General features: G+C 41.6%; 1 protein-coding gene across 4 annotated transcripts in view; it reads left to right on the forward strand.

The window, feature by feature from the left end:
- LOC121566847 (muscleblind-like protein 1) overlaps positions 1 to 17,145 on the forward strand; it is a 122,086-nt gene extending 104,941 nt beyond the window's left edge. Inside the window, exons 5-11 of one of the 4 annotated variants that reach the window (XM_045214296.1) lie at positions 1,209 to 1,262; positions 4,985 to 5,132; positions 8,850 to 8,885; positions 13,132 to 13,176; positions 15,431 to 15,522; positions 15,974 to 16,044; positions 16,382 to 17,145. In XM_045214296.1, the coding sequence (XP_045070231.1) occupies positions 1,209 to 1,262; positions 4,985 to 5,132; positions 8,850 to 8,885; positions 13,132 to 13,176; positions 15,431 to 15,522; positions 15,974 to 16,027 (429 nt within the window). In that variant the 3' untranslated portion in view covers positions 16,028 to 16,044; positions 16,382 to 17,145. Of the gene's footprint in view, positions 1 to 1,208; positions 1,525 to 4,984; positions 5,133 to 8,849; positions 8,886 to 13,131; positions 13,177 to 15,430; positions 15,523 to 15,973; positions 16,045 to 16,381 lie in introns of those variants that run through there. The other 3 variants (XM_045214278.1, XM_045214282.1, XM_045214287.1) reach the window with 3 other exon arrangements.
- Positions 17,146 to 18,063: the final 918 nt, after the last annotated feature.

Genomic DNA, 18,063 nt, shown 5'->3' on the forward strand with positions numbered 1-18,063 from the left:
AACCATTAATGATGTCAAGGCCATAGTGTTTACAGTAACAACCCTACAACCATTAATGATGTCAAGGCCAGAGTGTTTACAGTAACAACCCTACAACCATTAATGATGTCAAGGCCATAGTGTTTACAGTAACAACCCTACAACCATTAATGATGTCAAGGCCATAGTGTTTACAGTAATAACCCTACAACCATTAATGATGTTAAAGTCATAGTGTTTACAGTAATATTATTACAACCATTAATGATGTGAATCAATTGTGTTTACAGTAACAACACTACAACCATTAATGATGTGAAGGCATTAGTGTTTACAGTAACAACCATACAGTCATTAATGATGTCAAGGCCATGGTGTTTACAGTAACAACCATACAGTCATTAATGATGTCAAGGCCATAGTGTTTACAGTAATAACCCTACAACCATCAATGATGTCAAGGCCATGGTGTTTACACTAACAACCATACAGCCATTAATGATGTCAAGGCCATGGTGTTTACAGTAATAACCCTACAACCATTAATGATGTCAAGGCCATGGTGTTTACAGTAACAACCATACAGCCATTAATGATGTCAAGGCCATGGTGTTTACAGTAATAACCTTACAGCCATTAATAATGTCAAGGCAATAGTGTTTACAGTAACAACCATACAGTCATTAATGATGTCAAGGCCATAGTGTTTACAGTAACAACCCTAAAACCATTAATGATGTCAAGGCCATAGTGTTTACATTAATAACCCTACAACCATTAATGATGTCAAGGCCATAGTGTTTACAGTAACAACACTACAACCATTAATGATGTCAAGGCCATAGTGTTTACAGTAACAACCCTACAACCATGAATGATGTCAAGGCCATAGTATTTACAGTAACAACCCTACAACCATGAAAGATGTCAAGGCCATAGTGTTTACAGTAACAACCATACAGTCATTAATGATGTCAAGGCCATAGTGTTTACAGTAACAACCCTACAACCATTAATAATGTCAAGGCCATAGACCTGTTGTTTGTTGTATATTGCATTCCAATGATTTGTTTTTTGTTTGTTTGTTTTTTGTTTTGTTGTTGTTGTTTTTCTCACCAACCCAAACTACACTGCTGCCCCCATGATGCACCTCTGCTTGCTGGTTTATGTTAATGCGCTTGAACCCCATTGGCCCATTGCCATCATGTGCTCGCTGCCTGCTAATTAAGACTCAGTCGGCTGTCAAATCACTGAAGCGACCCCTCGACGCAACCTTTGACCTGGTACTATGACCTTTCACCTTTTAGCTTGGCATGCAGCTCTGTTATACTAGATTCTAACTAAATACTTCCCAATTAGTTACTGTTTACTAACCCTTTCATTGATGCGGTGATGAATTGATTGTGGCATTACTGTTTACTAAACGCTTTCATTGATGGGGTGATGAATTGATTGGGGTAAAATGGTACCCAGTTAATTCACCTAAATATCCCTATACATTACCGTTCCGTCAACAAGGGAATGAGGCGGAATTGGCAAAACACGCACAGGGCCTAAGAAGCTGTATTAGAATACTGTCTACAGTCAGTTCATCCCTGCTAGTTTATTCATTATTTATAACATGGCTTGAATGTCTATCTGGAGTTAATTTAATTAATGCAGTAGTTAAAAGCATGATTAGTGTCTATTCAGTAGTATTCAAGTATAAATATATTGCATGATTATGATATATTTTCTTATTATTTCCAGTTTTGCATGTGTGGGTATGTAGAGGGACTTCAGAATGAACAGGGCTTCTACTGTTAATCATGGAGCTAGCAACAGGGCTTCTACTGTTAATCATGGAGCTAGCAACAAGGCTTCTACTGTTAATCATGGAGCTAGCAACAAGGCTTCTACTGTTAATCATGGAGCTAGCAACAAGGCTTCTACTGTTAATCATGGAGCTGGCAACAGGGCTTCTACTGTTAATCATGGAGCTAGCAACAAGGCTTCTACTGTTAATCATGGAGCTGGCAACAGGGCTTCTACTGTTAATCATGGAGCTGGCAACAAGGCTTCTACTGTTAATCATGGAGCTAGCAACAAGGCTTCTACTGTTAATCATGGAGCTAGCAACAGGGCTTCTACTGTTAATCATGGAGCTAGCAACAGGGCTTCTACTGTTAATCATGGAGCTAGCAACAAGGCTTCTACTGTTAATCATGGAGCTAGCAACAAGGCTTCTCCTGTTAATCATGGAGCTAGCAACAGGGCTTCTACTGTTAATCATGGAGCTAGCAACAGGGCTTCTACTGTTAATCATGGAGCTAGCAACAAGGCTTCTACTGTTAATCATGGAGCTAGCAACAAGGCTTCTACTGTTAATCATGGAGCTAGCAACAAGGCTTCTACTGTTAATCATGGAGCTAGCAACAAGGCTTCTACTGTTAATCATGGAGCTAGCAACAAGGCTTCTACTGTTAATCATGGAGCTAGCAACAGGGCTTCTACTGTTAATCATGGAGCTGGCAACAAGGCTTCTACTGTTAATCATGGAGCTAGCAACAAGGCTTCTACTGTTAATCATGGAGCTAGCAACAAGGCTTCTACTGTTAATCATGGAGCTAGCAACAGGGCTTCTACTGTTAATCATGGAGCTGGCAACAAGGCTTCTACTGTTAATCATGGAGTTAGCAACAAGGCTTCTACTGTTAATCATGGAGCTAGCAACAAGGCTTCTACTGTTAATCATGGAGCTAGCAACAAGGCTTCTACTGTTAATCATGGAGCTGGCAACAAGGCTTCTACTGTTAATCTTGGAGCTAGCAACAAGGCTTCTACTGTTAATCATGGAGCTAGCAACAAGGCTTCTACTGTTAATCATGGAACTAGCAACAGGGCTTCTACTGTTAATCATGGAGCTAGCAACAAGGCTTCTACTGTTAATCATGGAGCTAGCAACAAGGCTTCTACTGTTAATCATGGAGCTAGCAACAAGGCTTCTACTGTTAATCATGGAGCTAGCAACAAGGCTTCTACTGTTAATCATGGAGCTGGCAACAAGGCTTCTACTGTTAATCATGGAGCTGGCAACAAGGCTTCTACTGTTAATCATGGAGCTGGCAACAAGGCTTCTACTGTTAATCATGGAGCTAGCAACAAGGCTTCTACTGTTAATCATGGAGCTAGCAACAAGGCTTCTCCTGTTAATCATGGAGCTAGCAACAAGGCTTCTACTGTTAATCATGGAGGTGGCAACAAGGCTTCTCCTGTTATTCATGGAGCTAGCAACAAGGCTTCTCCTGTTAATCATGGAGCTAGCAACAAGGCTTCTCCTGTTAATCATGGAGCTGGCAACAAGGCTTCTCCTGTTAATCATGGAGCTAGCAACAAGGCTTCTACTGTTAATCATGGAGCTAGCAACAAGGCTTCTACTGTTAATCATGGAGCTAGCAACAAGGCTTCTCCTGTTAATCATGGAGCTGGCAACAAGGCTTCTACTGTTAATCATGGAGCTGGCAACAAGGCTTCTACTGTTAATCATGGAGCTAGCAACAAGGCTTCTACTGTTAATCATGGAGCTAGCAACAAGGCTTCTACTGTTAATCATGGAGCTGGCAACAAGGCTTCTACTGTTAATCATGGAGCTAGCAACAAGGCTTCTCCTGTTAATCATGGAGCTGGCAACAAGGCTTCTACTGTTAATCATGGAGCTGGCAACAAGGCTTCTACTGTTAATCATGGAGCTGGCAACAAGGCTTCTACTGCTAATCATGGAGCTGGCAGTGCATCTTTTCTCTGTTAACATCATTTCTGTTGACTCCTTATTACTAGTACAATTATTAGTATCATTATTTTGTAGCGCTCGTAATATGTTATCAATTATGTGTTATAATAACTTGTTTATTTGTAGTGGTGGAAAAAGTACTAAATTGTCATACTTGAGTAAAAGTTAAGATACCCTAATAGAAAATGACTCAAGTAAAAGTGAAAATCACCCAGTAAAATATTACTTGAGTAAAAGTCTAAAAGTATTTGGTTTTAAATATACTTAAGTATCACAAGTAATTGGAATTGCTAAATTGTAGTTAAGTATTAAAAGTAAAAGTACAAGTATAAATCATTTAAAATTCCTTATATTAAGAAAACAGACGGCACCATTTGATCTTTTTTTTTTTATTGATGGATATCCAGGGGAACACTCCAACACTCAGACATCATTTACAAACCAAGCATTTGTGTTTAGTGAGTCCGCCAGATCAGAGGCTGTAGGGATGACCAGGGATGTTCTCTTGATAAGTGTGTGAATTGGGTCATTTTCCTGTCAAAATGTAACGAGTACTTTTGGGTGTCAGGGACAACGTATGGAGTAAAAAGTACATTATTTTCTTTAGGATTGTAGTGAAGTAGAAGTAAAAGTTGTCAAAAATAGAAATAGTACAGATACCCCAAAAAATTACTTAAGTAGTACTTTAAAGTATTTTTACTTAAGTACTTTACAACACTGTTTATTTTTGCATTATTCATACTTTACAGTACATACTATTTCTGTGTATATTGTCTGTATGGTGGTAACTACTTTTATTGTTATCACTAGTTATCACAATTCATAGACCAGTACCAATGTCTTGCTTTAGAAGGAGTAGAGTAACAGACCACTGTTTTGCTATAGGACTAGTGTTACATAGACCACTGCTCGCTTTAGAAGGACTAATGTTACATAGACCACTGCTCGCTTTAGAAGGACTAATGTTACATAGACCACTGCTTGCTTTAGAAGGACTAATGTTACATAGACCACTGCTTGCTTTGGAAGGACTAATGTTACATAGACCACCGCTTGCTTTAAAAGGACTTGCTGATTTTTTGGATCAAAATGATTGCTACTTGGAGATGCCTTTGTCTTCTAATGAAATGTTTTCTTCTCTCTGTCTTTGAATCCACTACTACCCCCCTCTCCCCCCACCGCGATCCTTCCATCCTTTTGTTTTGTGTTTTCTCCTCTATCGGGTCCCTCTATCAGGGGCTTTCACCTGTTTTACCTCCATTACCAAAGAGACCCACACTTGAGAAAGCCAACGGTGCCACCGCCATGTTCAACGCCGCTGGAATGTTCCAGTACCAACAGGCCCTGGCCAACATGCAGTTTCAGCAGCAGTTCTTCCCATCAGGTATGCCTTGACCTCTCACCTTTCACCTCTCAACTCGCCACGACCCCTGAAGTTAAGTCTGATACTGCTGACCACCATTCACAAACCCAAATCCTTACCCATAAAACCTTTGGCTTCTGGCTCCTTACCCATAAAACCATTGGCTTCAGGCTCCTTACCCATAAAACCTCTGGTTCTAGGCTCCTTACCCATAAAACCTCTGTCTTCAGGCTCCTTACCCATAAAACCTCTGGCTTCAGGCTCCTTACCCGTGAAACCTCTGGCTTCAGGCTCCTTTACCGTAAAACCTCTGGCTTTAGGTTCCTTACCCGTAAAACCTCTGGATTCAGGCTCCTTACCCATAAAACCTCTGGCTTCAGGCTCCTTACCCATAAAAACTCTGGCTTCAGGCTCCTTACCCATAAAACCTCTGGCTTCAGGCTCCTTACCCATAAAACCTCTGGCTTCGGGCTCCTTACCCATAAAACCTCTGGCTTCGGGCCTTTACAGCACACATAGTGCTGACTGGACTTTCATGTTGCAGTCTCCCTCTGAATACAATGATAAGGTGAAACACTAACACAAACAAACACACACATACACCAGAACACTGGCACCACCCTGGTCCGACCCACATACACCAGAACACTGGCACCACCCTGGTCCGACCCACATACACCAGAACACTGGCACCACCCTGGTCTGACCCACATACACCAGAAACTGGCACCACCCTGGTCCGACCCACATACACCAGAACACTGGCACCACCATGGTCCGACCCACATACACCAGAACACTGGCACCACCATGGTCTGATCCACATACACCAGAACACTGGCACCACCCTGGTCTGACCCACATACACCAGAATACTGGCACCACCATGGTCCGACCCACATATACCAGAACACTGGCACCACCATGGTCCAACCCACATACACCAGAACACTGGCACCACCCTGGTCTGACCCACATACACCAGAACACTGGCACCACCCTGGTCTGACCCACATACACCAGTCTGACAGCACTGGCACCACCCTGGTCCGACCACAGCAAAGTCATCTTAAACTGTCTCACAGTCCTCTCACAGTCCTGTTATGTAAAAATAGCTTGGGTCCAGTGAGTGTCACTGCTGCTCAGATCCTCTAGTCTACACCTCCCCTCCCAGTACTGGACTGTCAGACAGAGACGCACTGGCAGGCTATCGGACAGTTCTGGCAAATGCCAGATGGGCTGGTCCATTTTTAATCTAGTGGGCCTGTGTAAATTGGGGTTTTGGAACAGAATGATCCTCATTTGGCTAACAATGGAAGCCTCAAGTTAAAAGTTGGCTGGTGTGGGGGCCTCGAAGAAAGAAATGGGCCAGAGTTTTAGAAGTAACCAGGCCGATTTTTGTTCTCAGTCCATCCATGCTGTCAAGCCACAGTAGTCCAAGTCCACACTGAGAGAACTGGAGGCAGCTCTTCCATAACCACTCTGGGCCAACAACCTTTACATTACTAGGAGGAGTATTACAAGATTGCCAGTTTCCTATTTGCCCTGGCACGTAATTGATATTGGAAAGTTATTGGCTGATGTGACTGGTCATTCACCTTTTTAAGACTTTTCAGCACTGGTCATCCTTTTCACTCTGGACGACTGGTGCTAAAACCTAGGTCTTGTCAATAGTGTTTTGAAGAGTGACCAATAGCGTTTTAAAGAGTGAACAATGTTATTCCCAGGCTCCAAAGTGGCGCAGCGGTCTAAGGCACTGCATCTCAGTGCTAGAGGCATCACTACAGACCCTGGTTCAATTCCAGGCTGTATCACAATCTGGTTGTGATCGGGAGTCCCATAGGGCGGTGCACAATTGGCCCAGGTTTGGCTGGCGTGGGCCATCATTGTAGATAAGATTTTGTTCTTAACTGACTTGCCTAGTTAAATAAAAATGTTAACAGTAATGATTATGATTGATACAAGTTACAGTGGGGAAAACAAGTATTTAGTCAGCCACCAATTGTGCAAGTTCTCCCACTTAAAAAGATGAGAGAGGCCTGTAATTTTCTTCATAGGTACACGTCAACTATGACAGACACAATTAGAAAAAATTAATCCAGAAAATCACCTTGTAGGATTTTTTATGAATTTATTTGCAAATTATGGTGGAAAATAAGTATTTGGTCAATAACAAAAGTTTCTCAATACTGTGTTATATACCCTTTCTTGGCAATGACACAGGTCAAACGTTTGCTGTTCACAAGGTTTTCACACACTGTTGATGGTATTTTGGCCCATTCCTCCATGCAGATCTCCTCTAGAGCAGTGATGTTTTGGGGCTGTCGCTGGGCAAACTCCCTCCAAAGACTTTCTATGGGGTTGAGATCTGGAGACTGGCTAGGCCACTCCAGGACCTTGAAATGCTTCTTACGAAGCCACTCCTTCGTTGCCCGGGCGGTGTGTTTGGGATCATTGTCATGCTGAAAGACCCAGCCACGTTTCATCTTCAATGCCTTTGCTGATGGAAGGAGGTTTTCACTCAAAGTCTCACGATACATGGCCCCATTCATTCTTTCTTTACACGGATCAGTCGTCCTGGTCCCTTTGCAGAAACAGCCCCAAAGCATGATGTTTCCACCCCCCATGCTTCACAGTAGGTATGGTGTTCTTTGGATGCAACTCAGCATTCTTTGTCCTCCAAACACGACGAGTTGAGTTTTTACCAAAAAGTTGTATTTTGGTTTCATCTGACCATATGACATTCTCCCAATCCTCTTCTGGATCATCCAAATGCACTCTAGCAAACTTCAGACGGGCCTGGACATGTACTGGCTTAAGCAGGGGGACACGTCTGGCACTGCAGGATTTGAGTCCCTGGCGGCGTAGTGTGTTACTGATGGTAGGCTTTGTTACTTTGGTCCCAGCTCTCTGCAGGTCATTCACTAGGTCCCCCCATGTGATTCTGGGATTTTTGCTCACCGTTCTTGTGATCATTTTGACCCCACGGGGTGAGATCTTGCGTTGAGCCCCAGATCGAGGGAGATTATCAGTGGTCTTGTATGTCTTCCATTTCCTAATAATTACTCACACAGTTGATTTCTTCAAACCAAGCTGCTTACCTTTTGCAGATTCAGTCTTCCCAGCCTGGTACAGGTCTACAATTTTGTTTCTGGTGTCCTTTGACAGCTCTTTGGTCTTGGCCATAGTGGAGTTTGGAGTGTGACTGTTTGAGGTTGTGGACAGGTGTCTTTTATACTGATAACAAGTTCAAACAGGTGCCATTAATACAGGTAACGAGTGGAGGACAGAGGAGCCTCTTAAAGAAGAAGTTACAGGTCTGTGAGAGCCAGAAATCTTGCTTGTTTGTAGGTGACCAAATACTTATTTTCCACCATAATTTGCAAATAAATTCATAAAAAATCCTACAATGGATTTTCTGGATTTTTTTCCCTCATTTTGTCTGTCATAGTTGACGTGTACCTATGATGAAAATTACAGGCCTCTCTCATCTTTTTAAGTGGGAGAACTTGCACAATTGGTGGCTGACTAAATACTTTTTTCCCCCACTGTAAATATGTCTTGATTCACTGCATGGTGGTTGATGTATCACCTGTGTGATGTGTTTTAATGTACTGTATACTCTGTAACCATAACAACTCTCTCTACCTCTATGGACACTGTCTTGTAATGGGTTGTTGATTTCTTCTCTCCATCTCCCTTTCCAATCATCTTCCTGTTGCAATGCATGATGGGCAGGCTCGATATTGTGCATGACACCTGCAACAAGTGTTGGTAGGTGCCAGCTTTCCTTCCTGATTACCTTAAGCTTTTTCAGTCCCTCACACTACATCTCAAGTAGTCAGGGTGACCATTTTCCACTCTGAGACAAAGAGGGCCTCTCAATAGTCCAAAGTAGCTTCATATCCTCGTCTCCATCCCTTCACAGCTAGATAGATAGATAGATAGATAGATAGATAGATAGATAGATAGATAGATAGATAGATAGATAGATAGATAGATAGATAGATAGATAGATAGATAGATAGATAGATAGATAGATAGATAGATAGATAGATAGATAGATAGATAGATAGATAGATAGATAGATAGATAGATAGATAGATAGATAGATAGATAGATAGATAGATAGATAGATAGATAGATAGATAGATAGATAGATAGATAGATAGATAGATAGATAGATAGATAGATAGATAGATAGATAGATAGATAGATAGATAGATAGATAGATAGATAGATAGATAGATAGATAGATAGATAGATAGATAGATAGATAGATAGATAGATAGATAGATAGATAGATAGATAGATAGATAGATAGATAGATAGATAGATAGATAGATAGATAGATAGATAGATAGATAGATAGATAGATAGATAGATAGATAGATAGATAGATAGATAGATAGATAGATAGATAGATAGATAGATAGATAGATAGATAGATAGATAGATAGATAGATAGATAGATAGATAGATAGGTTTTATTTACACATACAAATACATGTGCCACAATGCTGCACTTGGGCAGTTTACAATAAAGAAAACTGAATCAAATCAAATCACATTTTATTTGTCACATGCGCCGAATACAACAGGTGTAGACCTTACTGTGAAATGCTTACTTACAAGTCCTTAACCAACAATGCAGTTTTACGAAAATAGAGTTAAGAATATATTTACTAAATAAACTCAAGTAAAAAATAAATAAAAAGTAACACAATAAAATGACAATATTGAGGCTATATTCAGGGGGTACCGGTACTGAGTAAATGTGCAGGGGTACAGGTTAGTCGAGGTAATTTGTACATGTAGGTAGGGGTAAAGTGACTATGCACAAATAATAAACAGCGAGTAGCAGCAGAGTAAAAGGGGGGGCAATTGATTAATTGTTCAGCCGACTTAGGACTTGGGGGTAGAAGCTGTTAAGGAGCCTTTTGGACCCAGACTTGGCACTCCGGTACCGCTTGCCGTGCGGTTGCAGAGAGAACAGTCTATGACTGTGATGTACTGGGCCGTACGCACTACCCTTTGTAGCTTCTTACGGTCAGATGCCGAGCAGTTGCCATACCAGGCGGTGATGCAACCAGTCAGGATGCTCTCAATGGTGCAGCTGTAGAACTTTTTGAGGATCTTGGGACCCATGCCAAAATGTTTTCAGTCTGCTGAGGGGAAAAGGCAATCTTCACGACTTTCTTGGTGTGTTTGGACCATAATAGTTTGTTGGTGATGTGGACACCAAGGAACTTGAAACTCTCGACCCGCTCCACTACAGCACCGTCGATGTGAATGGGGGCGTGTTCGGCCCTCCTTTTCCTGTAGTCCACGATCATCTCCTTTGTCTTGCTCACGTTGAGGGAGACGTTGTTGTCCTGGCACCGCACTGCCAGGTGTCTGACCTCCTCCCTATTGGCTGTCTCATCGTTGTTGGTGATAAGTCCTACCACCGTTGTGGCATCAGCAAACTTAATGATGGTGTTGGAGTCATGCTTGGCCATGCAGTCATGGGTGAACAGGGAGTACAGGAGGGGACTAAGCACGCACCCCTGAGTGGCCCCCGTGTTGAGGATCAGCGTGGCGGATGTGTTGTTGCCTACCCTTACCACTTGGGGGCGGCCCATCAGGAAGTCCAGGATCCAGTTGCAGAGGGAGGTGTTTAGTCCCAGGATCCTTAGCTTAGTGATGAGCTTTGAGGGCACTATGGTGTTGGACACTGAGCTGTAGTCAATGAATAGCATTCTCATGTAGGTGTTCCTTTTGCAGTGCAGCTTACATAAGATAATAAGAAAATTTTTTTTTTTTATTAACACGTTAATACAAATATTTCAATGTGAATATCTTCCCCATCTTCTGTCCACAATGAAAGCAACACAGTACGAAGGATTTAGTTGTCACTTGGCCAGGCGTTGCCTGATGATGGAAAAGTGGCACGGATAGGACGTTTCGGTGAACAACTGAGATGTGTTGTAGCAGTTCTCCCGAGTGGCGCAGTGGTCTAAGGCACTGCATCGCAGTGCTAGCTGTGCCTCTAGAGATACTGGTTTGAATCCAGGCTCTGTCGTAGCCGGCCGCGACCGGGAGACCTATGGGGCGGCACACAAGTCGTCCAGGGGAGGGAATGGCCGGCAGGGATGTAGCTCAGTTGGTAGAGCATGGCGTTTGCAACGCCAGGGTTGTGGGTTCGATTCCCACCGGGGGCCAGTATAAAAAAATTATGTCTGCACTCACTAACTGTAAGTCGCTCTGCATAAGAGCGTCTGCTAAATGACTAAAATGTAAATGTAGCACTCTGTTAACTGCTGTCATCCTTTGGAAACTATTCAGACCCTTGACCTTTTCAACATTTTGTTATGTTACAGCCTTATTCTAAAATTGATTAAATAAAACAATTTCCTCAGCAATCTACACACGGTACCCCATAATGGCAAAGTGAAAACAGATTACAGAAATACCTATTTACATAAGTATTCAGACCCTTTGCTATGAGACTCGAAATTTAGCTCAGGTGCATCCTGTTTCCGTTGATCATCGTTGAGATGTTTCTACAACTTGATTGGAGTCCACCTGTGGTAAATTCAACTGACTGGACATGGTTTGGAAAGGCACACCCCTGTCTATATAAGGTCCCACAGTTGACAGTGCATGTCAGAGCAAAAACCAAGCCATGAGGTGGAAGGAATTGTCCGTAGAGCTCCTAGACAGGATTGTGTCGCGGCACAGATCTGGGGAAGGGTACCAAAACATTTCTTCAGCCTTCATTCTTAAATGGAAGAAGTTTGGAACCACCAAGACTCTTTCTAGAGCTGGCCCCCTTGCAAAACTGAGCAATCAGGGGAGAAGGGCCTTGGTCAAGGAGGTGACCAAGAACCCGATGGTCACTCTGACAGAGCTCTAGAGTTCCTCTGTGGAGATGGGAGAAACTTCCAGAAGGACAACCATCTCTGCAGCACTCCACCAATTAGGCCTTTATGGTAGAGTGCCAGACGGATGCCACTCCTCAGTAAAAGGCACATGACAGCCCTCTTGGAGTTTGCCAAAAGGCAGCTAAAGACTCTTAGACCATAAGAAACAAGATTCTCTGGTCTGATGAAACCAAGATTGAACTCTTTGCCCTGAATGCCAAGCGTCACGTCTGGAGGAAACCTGGCACAATCCCTAAGGTGAAGCATGGTGGCGGCAGCTTCATGCTGTGGGGATATTTTCCAGTGGCAGGGACTGGGAGACTAGTCAGGATCGAGGGAAAGATGAACGGAGCAAAGTACAGAGAGATCCTTGATGAAAACCTGCTCCAGAGCACTCAGGACCTCAGACTGGGGAGAAGGTTCACATTCCAACACGACCCTAAGCACACAGCCAAGACAACGCAGGAGTGGCTTCGGGACAAGTCTCTGAATGTCCTTGAGTGGCCCAGCCAGAGCCCGGACTTGAACCCGATCGAACATCTCTGGAGACACCTGAAAATAGCTGTGCATCAACGCTCCCCATCCAACCTGACAGAGAGAAACTCCCCAAATACAGCTGTGCCAAGCTTGTAGCGTCATACCCAAGAAGACTCAAGGCTGTAAACGCTGCCGAAGTTGCTTTAACAAAGTACTGAGTAAAGGGTCTGAATACTTATGTAAATGTGATATTTCCGTTTTTAATTTTTAATTTTTTTTTATTAGCAAACATTTCTAAAAAACAGTTTTTGCTTTGTCATTATGGGGAATTATGTGTAGATTGATGAGGGGGAAAAAACAATGTAATTAATTTTAAATTAAGAATGTAACCTAACAAAATGTGGAAAAAGTCAAGGGGTCTGAATACTTTCCAAAGGCATAGCAGGGATTCTTGACCATCAAGACAATCCTTGTCCAGCAGGGAAAAAATATTTTCATAGTTAAAAAATGTATATTGTTGCATTATTTGTGCTTAACATTTTATTTATTTGTAATAGAATGACATTTAATTGACATTTAGATTCACAGATTGGAGTAAAAATACAGAGCATTTCATCTTCTATTTCATACCCTGACAGAGTGGGACTGGACTGGATTGGGACGGACTGTGGGTTGCAGACAGGGTTAGTTGTAGTATTATCATATTATTGGTGGTGGTGGTGGTGGTTCAGTTATGAGATGTGTACAGTTATCGAAATATGAATTAAGTATGTGTCATTTTGAAGCACATTTTGAGAATGTTATGAGAATGTGGTTTTACTGTAGGCTAGTTCTTTCGGTAACACTTTACTTGACACACAGCATCATAACACGTTATGACACGATCATAACCATGTCATAATACGTCATAACAGCTGACATAACTTGTCATAACATGTTATAATGTGGTCATAACCTGTTGTGACATGTATTGCGTTATTTTATGGCTGATTTTGAAACCTACATAAGAGTGTAAAAACCCACAAAACAAGGCAAAAACATTCCATTACACCATAGCCTACGTGTCAGCAATATGTTTATGTTATATAAAACTTTCTGAAATTCACCATATTAAATTATCATTGTAATTGTGCACACATTGATGTCAGACATGCACCTAACCCAGTGCTCTGTTGCTGATGACTGGGATATCAGGAGCAGGACAAGACACCCTCTTTATGACTGATGACTGACATAAGGGCATGTACGTGATAGGCCTATCTGGCTTATGTGATTATGATGGTCATAATGCTTCATGACAGTGTCAGAAAGTGTATTTTCTTAGTCCCAAGTAAAGTGACACAGGATGGTCATAATGCTTCATGACAGTGTCAACGTGTATTTTTTACATATTATTGAATGAAAAAAAATGACTGTAAACAATTCATTACAACAACAACAACAACAACAAAGGATTTAAGAAACAAACTTTCAAACGAAAGGAAACGTCTTGGCAGGGAAATCTTTTGGGGAGTAAATTACTCGTATGAAGGTGTCATAACCAGCCATAACGTAACGCAATAAATGTCACAAAAGGTGTAAATATATGGGTCATGACAGTGTTATGCCCATATTATGACAGGTTATGACAAAGTGAGTGTCAAGTAAAGTGTTACCGTTGTTTCACCTGTGTGTCACCCCTGTGGAATGTCGCCGCTCTCGCTATGCAGTACGAACGCATGGTGTCACATTGCTAATGTTTGTCTGTCGTATGATGTGCCACATGCGGTGCCTTCAGAAAGTATTTGTACCCCTTGTTGTGTTGGATTTGCCCAAAACATAACACTTTTTGTATTCAGGACAAAAATTTCATTTCTTAGCCTCATTTGTTGCAGTATTTAAGTGCCACATTGCAAACGGGATGCATGTTTTAGAAATGTTTTATTCTGTACAAGCTTCCTTCTTTTCAATTTGTCATTTAGGTTAGTATTGTGGAGTTTCCTCATATCACAACCACTAAACTCTGTAACTGTTTTAAAATTACCATTGGCCTCATGATGCAATCTCTGAGCGGATTCCTTCCTCTCAGGTAACTGAGTTAGGAAGGACGCCTGTATCTTTGTAGTGACTGGGTATATTGATAGACCATCCAAAGTCTAATTAATAACTTCACCATTCTCACAGGGATATTCAGTGTCTGTTTTTTTTATTTGAACACGTCAAGCAATCGGTGCCCTTCTTTGCTAGGATTTGAAACACCTCCCTGGTCTTTGTGGTTGAATCTGTACTTCAAATTCACTGCTCGACTGAGGGACCTTACAGATAATTGTATCTGTGGGGTACAGAGATGGAGTAGCAATTACAAAATCATGTTAACCACTATTATTGAACATGGAATGAGTCCATGCAACTTATTATGCAATTTGTTAAGCACATGTTTACTCCTGAAACTATTTAGGCTTTCCGTAACAAAGGGGTTTAATACTTATTGACTCAAGACATTTGAGCTTTGAATTTTTTAAATAAGCAAAATTCCACTTTGACATTATAGGGTATTATGTGTAGATCAGTGATACAAAATCTCAATTTAATTCATTTTAATTTCAGGCTGTAACACAACAAAATGTGGAGAAAGTGAAGGGGTGTGAATACTTTCTGAAGACACTGTAGCTTGTTGCTGTAATAACCCACTCTTACCCACTCATTATCCTGACCCTTATCCCAAACCTCAGTTACACTGTCAGCTAACACCTCATCTAAAGGTCCACTTAGAATATTTTATAAATGGCATTAGTTATAGATAGAAAGAAACAAATGATTTACTAATGGTCAACATCAACACACTAGGTTTATACAGTACGTGGTTAGAAGTGGAGAGGTACCCAGTAACCTTTATAATACAACAACACCTCGGCCTGCTCCAGTTCATTTGTCTGTGTGATCTTTCTCTCCCTAAAGTACCCATGATGCACGGTGCTACGCCCGCCACTGTGTCGGGAGCCACCTCTTCTGCCACAAGTGTTCCCTTTGCAACCGCAACAGCCAATCAGGTTTGCTCTTCTGCTTCCTCTCCCTCTGTCACTTCCTGTGATGGAGGTATGTCACTTCCGGGTGATGTTTTGCGAGTACTGTGCTATAGGCTGTATCCTCCATCTTGTTGGTACTTATGGCCACTCATTGAATTGTAATGAATGGTCATCAGAAGAGGAGGATGGATGCATGGAAACTGATTACACCTCTAACTATTCCCCTGAGGCTTTTAAACACACTTAGACCATTCAGTAAAAGGACGGCATCGTTTCCTCCTCAGTGGTCAATGTTGTTTTATTTGTAACGGATATTGTTTTCCTTTCATTTAAATACGATTAATAGTGTATTTGGCACTGTCTGTAAGTGATGCAAGAAAAATGAAAATAGCCCGTTGAGAGTTGTGTTGTAAAAGCTACGTTTACAGTAAAGGGTGTTTTCTGTCTTCTCCCTATCTCTCATGTTCTTTCCCAGATTCCAATAATATCTGCAGATCATCTTACTCACAAGTATGTGACCCAGATGTAGAAGTCTCTACCAGAACAGTAAGACTCATTTTCATACGGATGTAGGATTTTAACTTGACCAGTTTCTCACAGCAGGAAAATAATCTTGCAGCAACAGGACATTTTAATTATTGTGTGGACTATAATTCATGGACATTTTTGTAGGGGTTGATACATTTTTTGAAATTGCAAACTTTAGAAGCCTTTTTAAACCTTGAATACACTACACGTTTGCATTTCCTGTAATGCAGGTGATCAAATGTAGATCCTACATCTGTATGTCATTATGTCTATGCAATCTCTTTTGATGTGTTCTTCTATTCTTCTGTAATTTCTTATTTTCTTTTCTATTCTGTTCTATTGTTGTCTTCTGCAGATGGAACTGGAGTGTGCTGGTGTTCCATCCGTCCCTGACAACAGTTCACCCATCATGCCTGTAACCACAGAAATATCTTTAGAATTTAGAATCTTTAGAATCGATTCTATTTCTATGCCTGTAACATCCAGAACACCAGAAGACTCCAACCACCTGTAAACTGTAGTGGCACTGGCATGCATGCTACTCTAGAAGGTCCAGTTGGTCGTAACGTGGTGAACATGTGTATTCTACACACACCGTACGGACAACAGCACTGGTGGACCTCCTACAGAGAGGAACTATGCCATCTACAGAACATTACAGCCAGCCTTTATATCTGTGGAGGCGTCATCCATTAATACACCGGACACACTTTGAATGTCAACATGAGAAGATAGTCACGCCCACCAGTTTGATATGTCAGCAGACCAAGACTCTCTTATATGTTGTTTTCAGTTTGTTTTCTTTAATTGATATTATTTTTCATGGTTTACGCAAAACTAAGGTGCACCTTGTATTTTAAACAAGAGTGGAAAATTAACAGAAATAGTAACTAATTGTCATATTAGACTGAATGAATTGTGCATGTCTTGTTTTTGTAAATGACTTGGTTCTTACAAAGCCAACTTTGTTGAAATGGGTTAGTGGGCTTGGTGCCAAAATGACAGCTGAATGTTTTGGGTTTAGTACACCTTTGGGTTTTAAAACCCATCCCAGCTTTACTAGATACAGTTGAAGTCGGAAGTTTGCATACACTAAGGTTGGAGTCATTATAACTCGTTTTTCAACCACTCAGATTTCTTGTTAACAAACTATAGTTTTGGCAAGTCGGTTAGGACATCTACTTTGTGCATGACACAAGTAATTTTTCCAACAATTGTTTACAGACATTATTTAACTTATAATTCACTGTATCACAATTCCAGTGGATCAGAAGTTTACATACACTAAGTCGACTGTGCCTTTAAACAGCTTGGAAAATTCCAGAAAATGATGTCATGGCTTTAGAAGCTTCTGATAGGCTAATTGACATCATTTGAGTCAATTGGAGGTGTACCTGTGGATGTATTTCAAGGCCTACCTTCAAACTCAGTGCCTCTTTGACATCATGGAAAATCAAAATAAATCAGCCAAGAACTCAGAAAATATATTGTAGACCTCCACAAGTCTGGTTCATCCTTGGGAGCAATTTCCAAATGACTGAAGGTACCACGTTCATCTGTACAAACAATAATACGCAAGTATAAACACCATGGGACCACGCAGCCGTCATACCGCTCAGGAAGGAGACGTGTTCTGTCTCCTAGAGATGAACGTACTTTGGTGCGAAAAGTGCAAATCAATCCCAGAACAACAGCAAAGGACCTTGTAAAGATGCTGGAGGAAACAGGTACAAAAGTATCTATATCCACAGTAAAACGAGTCCTATATCGACATAACCTGAAAGGCCGCTCAGCAAGGAAGAAGCCACTGCTCCACAACCGTCATAAAAAAGCCAGACTATGGTTTGCAAGTGCACATGGGGACAAAGATCGTACTTTTTTGAGAAATGTCCTCGGGTCTGATGAAACAAAAATAGAACTGTTTGGCCATAATGACCATCGTAATGTTTGGAGGAAAAAGGGGACAGCTTGCAAGCCGAAGAACACCATCCCAACCGTGAAGCACGGGGGTGGCAGCATCATGCTGTGGGGGTGCTT

The sequence above is a fragment of the Coregonus clupeaformis genome, chromosome 5, assembly GCF_020615455.1.
Source record: "Coregonus clupeaformis isolate EN_2021a chromosome 5, ASM2061545v1, whole genome shotgun sequence".
NCBI classification, from domain to species: domain Eukaryota; kingdom Metazoa; phylum Chordata; class Actinopteri; order Salmoniformes; family Salmonidae; genus Coregonus; species Coregonus clupeaformis.